The sequence below is a fragment of the Hemibagrus wyckioides genome, linkage group LG19, assembly GCF_019097595.1.
Source record: "Hemibagrus wyckioides isolate EC202008001 linkage group LG19, SWU_Hwy_1.0, whole genome shotgun sequence".
Lineage (NCBI taxonomy): Eukaryota > Metazoa > Chordata > Actinopteri > Siluriformes > Bagridae > Hemibagrus > Hemibagrus wyckioides.
Genome location: NC_080728.1, coordinates 22,476,870 through 22,491,867, shown reverse-complemented (window position 1 = coordinate 22,491,867; position 14,998 = coordinate 22,476,870). Strand labels below are relative to the sequence as shown.

At 44.9% G+C, this 14,998-nt stretch overlaps 1 protein-coding gene across 6 annotated transcripts in view; it reads right to left on the bottom strand.

The window, feature by feature from the left end:
* The window catches only part of osbpl8 (oxysterol binding protein-like 8), an 80,188-nt gene that overhangs the window by 29,331 nt on the left and 35,859 nt on the right, over positions 1 to 14,998 (bottom strand). For all 6 annotated transcript variants that reach the window (XM_058417176.1, XM_058417178.1, XM_058417175.1 and 3 more), the window contains exons 6-8: positions 8,970 to 9,054; positions 6,808 to 6,949; positions 6,248 to 6,440 (exon numbers count right to left, since the gene is read on the bottom strand). In XM_058417176.1, coding sequence (XP_058273159.1) covers positions 6,248 to 6,440; positions 6,808 to 6,949; positions 8,970 to 9,054 — 420 coding nt within the window. The remainder of the gene's footprint in view (positions 1 to 6,247; positions 6,441 to 6,807; positions 6,950 to 8,969; positions 9,055 to 14,998) is intronic.

Below are 14,998 nucleotides of genomic sequence, written 5' to 3'. Positions count from 1 at the left end.
AGCGCTTATAACACACACACAGCCCTAATAAAACACACACACACAGCGCTTATAACACACACACACACACAGCGCTTATAACACACACACACAGCGCTTATAACACACACACAGCCCTAATAAAACACACACACACAGCGCTTATAACACACACACACACAGCACTTATAACACACACACACACAGCACTTATAACACACACACAGCCCTAATAAAACACACACACACAGCTCTAATAACACACACACACAGCACTTATAACACACACACAGCTCTAATAAAACACACACACACACACAGCTCTAATAAAACACACACACACACACAGCGCTTATAACACACACACACAGCGCTTATAACACACACACAGCCCTAATAAAACACACACACACAGCTCTAATAACACACACACACAGCACTTATAACACACACACAGCTCTAATAAAACACACACACACACACAGCACTTATAACACACACACACACAGCGCTTATAACACACACACACACAGCACTTATAACACACACACACACAGCTCTAATAAAACACACACACACAGCTCTAATAACACACACACACAGCACTTATAACACACACACAGCTCTAATAAAACACACACACACACACACAGCACTTATAACACACACACACACAGCGCTTATAACACACACACACACAGCACTTATAACACACACACACACAGCACTTATAACACACACACACACAGCACTTATAACACACACACACACAGCGCTTATAACACACACACACACAGCGCTTATAACACACACACAGCACTTATAACACACACACACACAGCACTTATAACACACACACACAGCACTTATAACACACACACACACAGCACTTATAACACACACACAGCCCTAATAAAACACACACACACAGCTCTAATAACACACACACACAGCGCTTATAACACACACACAGCTCTAATAAAACACACACACACACAGCGCTTATAACACACACACAGCCCTAATAAAACACACACACACAGCGCTTATAACACACACACACACAGCACTTATAACACACACACACACAGCACTTATAACACACACACAGCCCTAATAAAACACACACACACAGCTCTAATAACACACACACACAGCTCTAATAAAACACACACACACACACACAGCGCTTATAACACACACACACAGCGCTTATAACACACACACAGCCCTAATAAAACACACACACACACAGCACTTATAACACACACACACACAGCACTTATAACACACACACAGCTCTAATAAAACACTCACACACACACAGCACTTATAACACACACACACAGCCCTAATAAAACACACACACACACACAGCGCTTATAACACACATACAGCACTTATAACACACACACACAGCGCTTATAACACACACACAGCTCTAATAAAACACACACACACACAGCGCTTATAACACACACACAGCCCTAATAAAACACACACACACAGCGCTTATAACACACACACACACACAGCACTTATAACACACACACACACAGCACTTATAACACACACACACACAGCACTTATAACACACACACAGCCCTAATAAAACACACACACACAGCTCTAATAACACACACACACAGCGCTTATAACACACACACAGCTCTAATAAAACACACACACACACAGCGCTTATAACACACACACAGCCCTAATAAAACACACACACACAGCGCTTATAACACACACACACACAGCACTTATAACACACACACACACAGCACTTATAACACACACACAGCCCTAATAAAACACACACACACAGCTCTAATAAAACACACACACACACAGCGCTTATAACACACACACACAGCGCTTATAACACACACACAGCCCTAATAAAACACACACACACAGCGCTTATAACACACACACACACACAGCGCTTATAACACACACACACAGCGCTTATAACACACACACAGCCCTAATAAAACACACACACACAGCGCTTATAACACACACACACACAGCGCTTATAACACACACACACAGCGCTTATAACACACACACAGCCCTAATAAAACACACACACACAGCGCTTATAACACACACACACACAGCACTTATAACACACACACAGCTCTAATAAAACACACACACACACACAGCGCTTATAACACACACACACAGCGCTTATAACACACACACAGCCCTAATAAAACACACACACACAGCTCTAATAACACACACACACAGCACTTATAACACACACACAGCTCTAATAAAACACACACACACACACAGCGCTTATAACACACACACACAGCGCTTATAACACACACACAGCCCTAATAAAACACACACACACAGCGCTTATAACACACACACACACAGCGCTTATAACACACACACACACAGCACTTATAACACACACACACACAGCACTTATAACACACACACACACACAGCACTTATAACACACACACACACAGCGCTTATAACACACACACACACAGCGCTTATAACACACACACACACAGCACTTATAACACACACACACAGCACTTATAACACACACACACACACAGCACTTATAACACACACACACAGCACTTATAACACACACACACAGCACTTATAACACACACACAGCCCTAATAAAACACACACACACAGCTCTAATAACACACACACACACACAGCGCTTATAACACACACACAGCCCTAATAAAACACACACACACAGCGCTTATAACACACACACACACAGCACTTATAACACACACACACACAGCACTTATAACACACACACAGCCCTAATAAAACACACACACACAGCTCTAATAACACACACACACAGCTCTAATAAAACACACACACACACACACAGCGCTTATAACACACACACACAGCGCTTATAACACACACACAGCCCTAATAAAACACACACACACAGCGCTTATAACACACACACACACACAGCGCTTATAACACACACACACAGCGCTTATAACACACACACAGCCCTAATAAAACACACACACACAGCGCTTATAACACACACACACACACAGCGCTTATAACACACACACACAGCGCTTATAACACACACACAGCCCTAATAAAACACACACACACAGCGCTTATAACACACACAGCACTTATAACACACACACACACAGCACTTATAACACACACACAGCCCTAATAAAACACACACACACAGCTCTAATAACACACACACACAGCACTTATAACACACACACAGCTCTAATAAAACACACACACACACAGCGCTTATAACACACACACACAGCGCTTATAACACACACACAGCCCTAATAAAACACACACACACAGCTCTAATAACACACACACACAGCTCTAATAAAACACACACACACACACACAGCGCTTATAACACACACACACAGCGCTTATAACACACACACAGCCCTAATAAAACACACACACACAGCGCTTATAACACACACACACACACAGCGCTTATAACACACACACACAGCCCTAATAAAACACACACACACAGCGCTTATAACACACACACACACACAGCGCTTATAACACACACACACAGCGCTTATAACACACACACAGCCCTAATAAAACACACACACACAGCGCTTATAACACACACACACACAGCACTTATAACACACACACACACAGCACTTATAACACACACACAGCCCTAATAAAACACACACACACAGCTCTAATAACACACACACACAGCACTTATAACACACACACAGCTCTAATAAAACACACACACACACAGCGCTTATAACACACACACACAGCGCTTATAACACACACACAGCCCTAATAAAACACACACACACACAGCACTTATAACACACACACACACAGCGCTTATAACACACACACACACAGCACTTATAACACACACACACACAGCACTTATAACACACACACACACACAGCACTTATAACACACACACACACACAGCACTTATAACACACACACACACAGCGCTTATAACACACACACACAGCACTTATAACACACACACACACAGCACTTATAACACACACACACACACAGCACTTATAACACACACACAGCACTTATAACACACACACACACACAGCACTTATAACACACACACACAGCACTTATAACACACACACACACACACAGCGCTTATAACACACACACACACAGCACTTATAACACACACACACAGCACTTATAACACACACACAGCCCTAATAAAACACACACACACACAGCGCTTATAACACACACACACACAGCACTTATAACACACACACACACACAGCACTTATAACACACACACACACAGCGCTTATAACACACACACACACAGCACTTATAACACACACACACACAGCACTTATAACACACACACACACACAGCACTTATAACACACACACACACAGCGCTTATAACACACACACACAGCACTTATAACACACACACACACAGCACTTATAACACACACACACACACAGCACTTATAACACACACACACACACACAGCGCTTATAACACACACACACACAGCACTTATAACACACACACACAGCGCTTATAACACACACACAGCCCTAATAAAACACACACACACAGCGCTTATAACACACACACACACACAGCGCTTATAACACACACACACAGCGCTTATAACACACACACAGCCCTAATAAAACACACACACACAGCGCTTATAACACACACACACACAGCACTTATAACACACACACACACAGCACTTATAACACACACACAGCCCTAATAAAACACACACACACAGCTCTAATAACACACACACACAGCCCTAATAAAACACACACACACAGCTCTAATAAAACACACACACACACACAGCACTTATAACACACACACACAGCGCTTATAACACACACACAGCCCTAATAAAACACACACACACACACAACACTTATAACACACACACACACAGCGCTTATAACACACACACACACAGCACTTATAACACACACACACACAGCACTTATAACACACACACACACACAGCACTTATAACACACACACACACAGCACTTATAACACACACACACACAGCACTTATAACACACACACACAGCACTTATAACACACACACACACAGCACTTATAACACACACACACACACAGCACTTATAACACACACACAGCACTTATAACACACACACACACACAGCACTTATAACACACACACACAGCACTTATAACACACACACACACACACAGCGCTTATAACACACACACACACAGCACTTATAACACACACACACAGCACTTATAACACACACACAGCCCTAATAAAACACACACACACACAGCGCTTATAACACACACACACACAGCACTTATAACACACACACACACACAGCACTTATAACACACACACACACAGCGCTTATAACACACACACACACAGCACTTATAACACACACACACACAGCACTTATAACACACACACACACACAGCACTTATAACACACACACACACAGCGCTTATAACACACACACACAGCACTTATAACACACACACACACAGCACTTATAACACACACACACACACAGCACTTATAACACACACACAGCACTTATAACACACACACACACAGCACTTATAACACACACACACAGCACTTATAACACACACACACACACACAGCGCTTATAACACACACACACAGCACTTATAACACACACACACAGCACTTATAACACACACACAGCCCTAATAAAACACACACACACACAGCGCTTATAACACACACACACACAGCACTTATAACACACACACACACAGCGCTTATAACACACACACACACAGCACTTATAACACACACACACACACAGCACTTACACACACAGCGCTTATAACACACACACACACAGCACTTATAACACACACACACACACAGCACTTATAACACACACACACACAGCACTTATAACACACACACACACACACACAGCACTTATAACACACACACACAGCACTTATAACACACACACACAGCACTTATAACACACACACACAGCACTTATAACACACACACACAGCACTTATAACACACACAGCTCAAATAAAACACACACAGCACCAATAACACACACACAGCGCTTATAACACACACACACACACACACACAGCGCTTATAACACACACACACACACACACACACACACACACAGCACCAATAACACACACACACCTCTCCCAGCTCCTCATGGCTCTGCTCCATGTAAAGCGTTTCCCTCAGTGTGTCATGCTCCAGGTCTGCGTACGAGTCTTCCTGTCGTTCGCTGGTGTCGCTGTCGCTCTCATCGCTCTTCTCCCATTCGTCCTGCTCTATCTCTCTATCTGACTTATCCGAGTTCAGCTCATCCTTAAACTGGTCACATTCACTAGAAAGACGGAACACACACACGTTACCAGCTGACCATTACAATCGTGTATCTGATGTTTGGTGATGCTTGGTGTGAAGCTGGGCTCCATGCTCTGAGGTTCTGGGGTTCTGTGGTTCTAGATCTCAGTTAAAGTTATGGTGAGAGTCAGGGTTCAGGGTTCAGGGTTCAGGGTTCTGTTCTCAAACCTTTATTCATGTGACTTCTGACTAAAGTAGATTCTCTCTTCAGAATTCTTTAGGGTTCTGCAGGAGATCAAGTTGAGAAAATCTGGATTATGAGCACTGGGAGATCTTTCAGATCTACTCCCATGATCCAGTAGAAGGGTTTTATTCTGGTTCTGTGTGTCAGCAGGAAGAGCTCTTACTGCAGAGTGTGTGATCTCAGCAGGCTGTAGAAGCTGATGTGTGTGTGTTCAGTTGTTTCCTCTTTTCCCTCACGGATCATTGTCCTCTTTAGCAGACTGGAACATTTAAGAGCCAACTCAAGAGCATCCATCCAGCAGCGACCTACACACACACACACACACACACATCAGCATAGAGCTACAGTAACACACACACACACATCAGCATAGAGCTACAGTAACACACACACACACATCAGCATAGAGCTATAGTAATACACACACACACACACACACACACACACACATCAGCATAGAGCTACAGTAAAACACACACACACACACACAAATACCACAATCAACTATTAAATTATAGTTTATAGCTCTATGCAGATGTGTGTATGTGTGTGTATTACTGTAGCTCTATGCAGATGTGTGTGTGTGTGTATTACTGTAGCTCTATGCAGATGTGTGTGTGTGTGTGTATTACTGTAGCTCTATACAGATGTGTGTGTGTGTGTGTATTACTGTAGCTCTATGCAGATGTGTGTGTGTGTATTACTGTAGCTCTATGCAGATGTGTGTGTGTATTACTGTAGCTCTATGCAGATGTGTGTGTGTGTATGTGTGTGTATTACTGTAGCTCTATGCAGATGTGTGTGTGTGTATTACTGTAGCTCTATGCTGATGTGTGTGTGTGTGTGTGTGTGTGTATTACTGTAGGTCTATGCAGATGTGTGTGTGTATTACTGTAGCTCTATGCAGATGTGTGTGTGTGTATGTGTGTGTATTACTGTAGCTCTATGCAGATGTGTGTGTGTGTATTACTGTAGCTCTATGCTGATGTGTGTGTGTGTGTGTGTGTGTGTGTATTACTGTAGGTCTATGCAGATGTGTGTGTGTGTGTGTGTGTATTACTGTAGCTCTATGCAGATGTGTGTGTGTGTATTACTGTAGCTCTATGCAGATGTGTGTGTGTGTATTACTGTAGCTCTATGCAGATGTGTGTGTGTGTGTGTGTGTGTATTACTGTAGCTCTATGCAGATGTGTGTGTGTGTGTATTACTGTAGCTCTATGCTGATGTGTGTGTGTGTGTGTGTGTGTGTATTACTGTAGCTCTATGCAGATGTGTGTGTGTGTGTGTGTGTATTACTGTAGCTCTATGCTGATGTGTGTGTGTGTGTGTATTACTGTAGCTCTATGCAGATGTGTGTGTGTGTGTGTGTATTACTGTAGCTCTATGCTGATGTGTGTGTGTGTGTGTGTGTATTACTGTAGGTCTATGCAGATGTGTGTGTGTGTGTGTGTATTACTGTAGGTCTATGCAGATGTGTGTGTGTGTGTGTATTACTGTAGCTCTATGCAGATGTGTGTGTGTGTGTATTACTGTAGCTCTATGCTGATGTACTACTGATCTACTCTGATCAGTAATGATCTACACTGATCTACTCTGATCTATAATGATCTGTACTGATCTGATCTATAATGATCTATACTGATCTACACTAATCTATAATGATCTACACTAATCTATAATGATCTATACTAATCTACACTGATCTATACTGATCTACACTAATCTATAATGATCTACACTAATCTATAATGATCTACACTAATCTATAATGATCTACACTAATCTATAATGATCTACAATGATCTACTCTGATCTACACTGATCTATTCTGATCTATACTGATCTACACTAATCTACAATGATCTATACTGATCTACACTGATCTACACTGATTTATTCTGATCTACTCTGATCTACACTGAATTATACTGATCTACACTGATCTATTCTGATCTATAATGATCTATACTGATCTACTCTGATCTACACTGATCTACACTGATCTATACTGATCTATACTGATCTACACTGATCTATTCTGATCTACTCTGATCTACACTGAATTATACTGATCTACACTAATCTACAATGATCTATACTGATCTACTCTGATCTACACTGATCTACACTGATCTACACTGATCTATTCTGATCTATAATGAGTTTGAAGTTTTTAACAAACCTGTGGAGTAGATGCCGCTTGACTGCACTCTGTCATTAGTGCTTCATTTTATTTTTGCTTCAATCAAAGCAAAAGGCAGGCCAAAGAAATGTGTGTGATTTTGACCAAGCTGTGTGTGTGTGTGTGTGTGTGTTGTATGTTACCATCTGACTCTGAAGCAGCTCGAAATATCAGGTGACTGCTGGGGAGAGGCTGAGTGATAGAACCAACGGTCTCTCCTTTAGGGCCCTAACACACACACAAAACACACAGAAACACAATTAAGGAGTGTGTGTTTGTGTGTGTGTGAGAGGAGTGTGCATGGTGTGTGTGTGTGTGAGGTGTGTATGAGGTGTGTGTGTGAGGAGTGTGTGTGTGCATGAGGAGTGTGCGTGGTGTGTGTGTGAGGTGTGTATGAGGTGTGTGTGTGAGGAGTGTGTGTGGTGTGTGTGTGAGGTGTGTATGAGGTGTCTGTGTGTGTGGAGTGTGTGTGTGTGTGAGGTGTGTATGAGGTGTCTGTGTGTGTGGAGTGTGTGTGTGTGTGTGTGAAGTGTGTATGAGGTGTGTGTGTGAGGTGTGTATGAGGTGTGTGTGTGAGGTGTCTGTGTGTGTGGAGTGTGTGTGTGTGTGGAGTGTGTGTGTGTGTGAGGTGTGTATGAGGTGTGTGTGTGAGGAGTGTGTGTGCATGAGGAGTGTGCATGGTGTGTGTGTGTGTGAGGTGTGTATGAGGTGTGTGTGTGTGGAGTGTGTGTGTGTTTGTGTGTGTGTGTGAGGTTTGTGTGTGTGGAGTGTGTGTGAGGTGTGTATGAGGTGTGTGTGTGTGGAGTGTGTGTGAGGTGTGTATGAGGTGTGTGTGTGCATGAGGAGTGTGCGTGGTGTGTGTGTGAGGTGTGTATGAGGTGTCTGTGTGTGTGGAGTGTGTGTGTGTGTGTGAGGTGTCTGTGTGTGTGGAGTGTGTGTATGAGGTGTGTGTGTGAGGTGTCTGTGTGTGTGGAGTGTGTGTGTGTGTGTGTGTGTGTGAGGTGTGTATGAGGTGTCTGTGTGTGTGGAGTGTGTGTGTGTGTGTGTGAAGTGTGTATGAGGTGTGTGTGTGAGGTGTGTATGAGGTGTGTGTGTGAGGTGTCTGTGTGTGTGGAGTGTGTGTGTGTGTGGAGTGTGTGTGTGTGTGAGGTGTGTATGAGGTGTGTGTGTGAGGAGTGTGTGTGCATGAGGAGTGTGCATGGTGTGTGTGTGTGTGAGGTGTGTATGAGGTGTGTGTGTGTGGAGTGTGTGTGTGTTTGTGTGTGTGTGAGGTTTGTGTGTGTGGAGGTGTGTGAGGTGTGTGAGGTGTGTGTGTGGAGTGTGTGAGGTGTGTATGAGGTGTGTGTGTGCATGAGGAGTGTGCGTGGTGTGTGTGTGAGGTGTGTATGAGGTGTCTGTGTGTGTGGAGTGTGTGTGTGTGTGTGAGGTGTCTGTGTGTGTGGAGTGTGTGTATGAGGTGTGTGTGTGAGGTGTCTGTGTGTGTGGAGTGTGTGTGTGTGTGTGTGTGTGTGAGGTGTGTATGAGGTGTCTGTGTGTGTGGAGTGTGTGTGTGTGTGTGTGTGAGGTGTGTATGAGGTGTGTGTGTGAGGTGTCTGTGTGTGTGGTGTGTGTGTGTATGAGGAGTGTGTGTGTATGAGGAGTGTGTGTGTGTGTGTGTGTGTGTGTGTGAGGTGTGTATGAGGTGTCTGTGTGTGTGGAGTGTGTGTGTGAGGTGTGTATGAGGTGTGTGTGTGAGGTGTCTGTGTGTGTGGTGTGTGTGTGTATGAGGAGTGTGTGTGTATGAGGAGTGTGTGTGTGTGCATGAGGAGTGTGTGCATGGGGTGTGTGTGAGGTGTGTGTGTGAGGTGTGTGTGAGGAGTGTGTGTGAGGTTTGTGTGCGTGTTCAAGGAGTGTGCGGGGAGTGTGTGTACGTGTGTGTGGGTACGTGTGTGTGTTGTTGGATTACAGATTTATAAAATGTTAAATCTAGGTTCCAACATAATAGTATATAAACTAAAAAGTTATGTACATTGGGTTTTACATTTTGAGGTAAAGATGATGACATTCTAAGAAGATCAAGTCTGGCAGCCCAGGTGTCTGGGACATTAACCTTTTGTCTTTATGTACTTCCTGACCACCGGGCAGGGTCCCAGGTTAAATGGGAATGCTAATCTCAAGCCCAGGCTGTGCCTTTGTCTCTATGATAATGTGAAGGTCTGGGTGATGCTGTCAGGCTGATTGGATTAGCACCTATGCATTTGAACAACATTGTTATGCTGATGAGATCAGGGCTGGGGAAATTCCGTTACCGGGCTGATTCCTGTACTGCAGATGCAGGCTTTGTTTAGATTGTCTCCACCTCTATGTACCCCCCCCCTGGAAAAGTATAAATTCTACAGTGCTGAAACTATAGTCAGACTTGGATGACTGCAGTGATGCACAGTGAGTTCTCAATAAAGAGTAACTTCTGCTTGAAAGATATCCCAACGTCTCCTGGTCTCTGCTTCAACAAGGAAAAGTTTCCTGTGAGGAGTGTATGAGGTGTGTGTGAGGAGTGTATGAGATGTGTGTGTGTGAGGAGTGTATGAGGTGTGTGTGAGGTGTGTGTATGAGATGTGTGTGTGAGGAGTGTATGAGGTGTGTGTGAGGAGTGTATGAGGTGTGTGTGAGGAGTGTATGAGGTGTGTGTGAGGAGTGTATGAGGAGTGTGTGAGGTGTGTATGAGGTGTGTGTATGAGGTATGTGTGTGAGGAGTGTATGAGGTGTGTGTGAGGAGTGTATGAGGTGTGTGTGAGGTGTGTGTGTGGAGTGTATGAGGTGTGTGTGTGAGGAGTGTATGAGGTGTGTGTGTGAGGAGTGTATGAGGTGTGTGTGAGGTGTGTGTGTGGAGTGTATGAGGTGTGTGTGTGAGGAGTGTATGAGGTGTGTGTGAGGAGTGTATGAGGTGTGTGTATGAGGTGTGTGTGTGAGGAGTGTATGAGGTGTGTGTGAGGTGTGTGTGTGGAGTGTATGAGGTGTGTGTGAGGTGTGTGTGAGGAGTGTATGAGGTGTGTGTGTGAGGAGTGTATGAGGTGTGTGTGAGGAGTGTATGAGGTGTGTGTGAGGAGTGTATGAGGTGTGTGTGAGGTGTGTGTGAGGTGTATGAGGTGTGTGTGAGGTGTGTGTGAGGAGTGTATGAGGTGTGTGTGAGGAGTGTGTGTGAGGTGTGTGTGAGGTGTGTGTATGAGGTGTGTGTGTGAGGTGTGTATGAGGTGTGTGTGAGGAGGTGTGTATGAGGTGTGTGAGGTGTGTGAGGTGTGTGTGTGAGGAGTGTATGAGGTGTGTGTATGAGATGTGTGTGTGAGGAGTGTATGAGGTGTGTATGAGGAGTGTATGAGGTGTGTGTGTGAGGAGTGTATGAGGTGTGTGTGTGAGGAGTGTATGAGGTGTGTGTATGAGGTGTGTGTGAGGAGTGTATGAGGTGTGTGTATGAGGTGTGTGTGAGGAGTGTATGAGGTGTGTATGAGGTGTGTGTGAGGAGTGGTGTGTATGAGGTGTGTGTGGGAGGAGTGTATGAGGTGTGTGTATGAGGTGTGTGTGAGGAGTGTATGAGGTGTGTGTATGAGGTGTGTGTGAGGAGTGTATGAGGTGTGTGTATGAGGTGTGTGTGTGAGGTGTGTGTGAGGTGTGTGTGAGGAGTGTATGAGGTGTGTGTGAGGTGTGTGTGAGGTGTGAGGAGTGTATGAGGTGTGTGTAAGAGGTGTGTGTAAGAGGTGTGAGTGAGGAGTGTGTGTGCAAGGTGTGTATGAGGTGTGTGTATGAGGTGTGTGTGTGAGGAGTGTATGAGGTGTGTGTGAGGAGTGTATGAGGTGTGTATGAGGTGTGTGTATGAGGTGTGTGTGAGGAGTGTATGAGGTGTGTGTGAGGAGTGTATGAGGTGTGTGTGTGAGGTGTGTGTGAGGAGTGTATGAGGTGTGTGTGTGAGGTGTGTGTGAGGAGTGTATGAGGTGTGTGTGAGGAGTGTATGAGGTGTGTGTGAGGTGTGTGTGAGGAGTGTATGAGGTGTGTGTGAGGAGTGTATGAGGTGTGTGTGAGGAGTGTATGAGGTGTGTGTGAGGAGTGTATGAGGTGTGTGTATGAGGTGTGTGTGTGAGGAGTGTATGAGGTGTGTGTATGAGGTGTGTGTGAGGAGTGTATGAGGTGTGTGTATGAGGTGTGTGTATGAGGTGTGTGTATGAGGTGTGTGTGAGGAGTGTATGAGGTGTGTGTATGAGGTGTGTGTATGAGGTGTGTGTGAGGAGTGTATGAGGTGTGTGTATGAGGTGTGTGTATGAGGTGTGTATGAGGTGTGTATGAGGTGTGTGTATGAGGTGTGTGTGAGGAGTGTATGAGGTGTGTGTGAGGTGTGTGTGAGGAGTGTATGAGGTGTGTGTGAGGAGTGTATGAGGTGTGTGTATGAGGAGTGTATGAGGTGTGTGTATGAGGTGTGTGTGAGGTGTGTGTATGAGGTGTGTGTGTGAGGAGTGTATGAGGTGTGTGTATGAGGAGTGTATGAGGTGTGTGTATGAGGAGTGTATGAGGTGTGTGTATGAGGAGTGTGTGAGGAGTGTATGAGGTGTGTGTGAGGAGTGTATGAGGTGTGTGTATGAGGAGTGTGTGAGGTGTGTATGAGGTGTGTGTGAGGTGTGTGTGAGGAGTGTATGAGGTGTGTGTGAGGAGTGTATGAGGTGTGTGTGTGAGGAGTGTATGAGGTGTGTGTATGAGGAGTGTATGAGGTGTGTGTATGAGGTGTGTGTGAGGAGTGTATGAGGTGTGTGTATGAGGTGTGTGTGTGAGGAGTGTATGAGGTGTGTGTGAGGAGTGTATGAGGTGTGTGTATGAGGTGTGTGTGAGGAGTGTATGAGGTGTGTGTATGAGGTGTGTATGAGGTGTGTGTGAGGAGTGTATGAGGTGTGTGTGAGGAGTGTATGAGGTGTGTGTGAGGAGTGTATGAGGTGTGTGTGAGGAGTGTATGAGGTGTGTGTATGAGGTGTGTGTGAGGAGTGTATGAGGTGTGTGTATGAGGTGTGTGTGAGGAGTGTATGAGGTGTGTGTATGAGGTGTGTGTGAGGAGTGTATGAGGTGTGTGTATGAGGTGTGTGTATGAGGTGTGTGTGAGGAGTGTATGAGGTGTGTGTGAGGTGTGTGTGAGGAGTGTATGAGGTGTGTGTGAGGAGTGTATGAGGTGTGTGTGTGAGGAGTGTATGAGGTGTGTGTGAGGAGTGTATGAGGTGTGTGTGAGGAGTGTATGAGGTGTGTGTATGAGGTGTGTGTGAGGAGTGTATGAGGTGTGTGTATGAGGTGTGTGTATGAGGTGTGTGTGAGGAGTGTATGAGGTGTGTGTGAGGTGTGTGTGAGGAGTGTATGAGGTGTGTGTGAGGAGTGTATGAGGTGTGTGTGAGGTGTGTGTGAGGAGTGTATGAGGTGTGTGTGTGAGGAGTGTGTGAGGTGTGTATGAGGTGTGTGTATGAGGTGTGTGTGTGAGGAGTGTATGAGGTGTGTGTATGAGGTGTGTGTGTGAGGAGTGTATGAGGTGTGTGTATGAGGTGTGTGTGTGAGGAGTGTATGAGGAGTGTGTGAGGAGTGGATGAGGTGTGTGTATGAGGTGTGTGTATGAGGTGTGTGTGTGAGGAGTGTATGAGGAGTGTGTGAGGAGTGGATGAGGTGTGTGTATGAGGTGTGTGTGTGAGGAGTGTATGAGGTGTGTGTGAGGAGTGTATGAGGTGTGTGTATGAGGTGTGTGTGTGAGGAGTGTATGAGGTGTGTGTGAGGAGTGTATGAGGTGTGTGTGTGAGGAGTGTATGAGGTGTGTGTGTGAGGAGTGTATGAGGTGTGTGTGTGAGGAGTGTATGAGGTGTGTGTATGAGGTGTGTGTGAGGAGTGTATGAGGTGTGTGTATGAGGTGTGTGTGTGAGGTGTGTGTGAGGTGTGTGTGAGGAGTGTATGAGGTGTGTGTGAGGTGTGTGTGAGGTGTGAGGAGTGTATGAGGTGTGTGTAAGAGGTGTGTGTAAGAGGTGTGAGTGAGGAGTGTGTGCAAGGTGTGTATGAGGTGTGTGTATGAGGTGTGTGTGTGAGGAGTGTGTGTGAGGAGTGTATGAGGTGTGTGTATGAGGTGTGTGTGTGAGGAGTGTATGAGGTGTGTGTGAGGAGTGTATGAGGTGTGTGTATGAGGTGT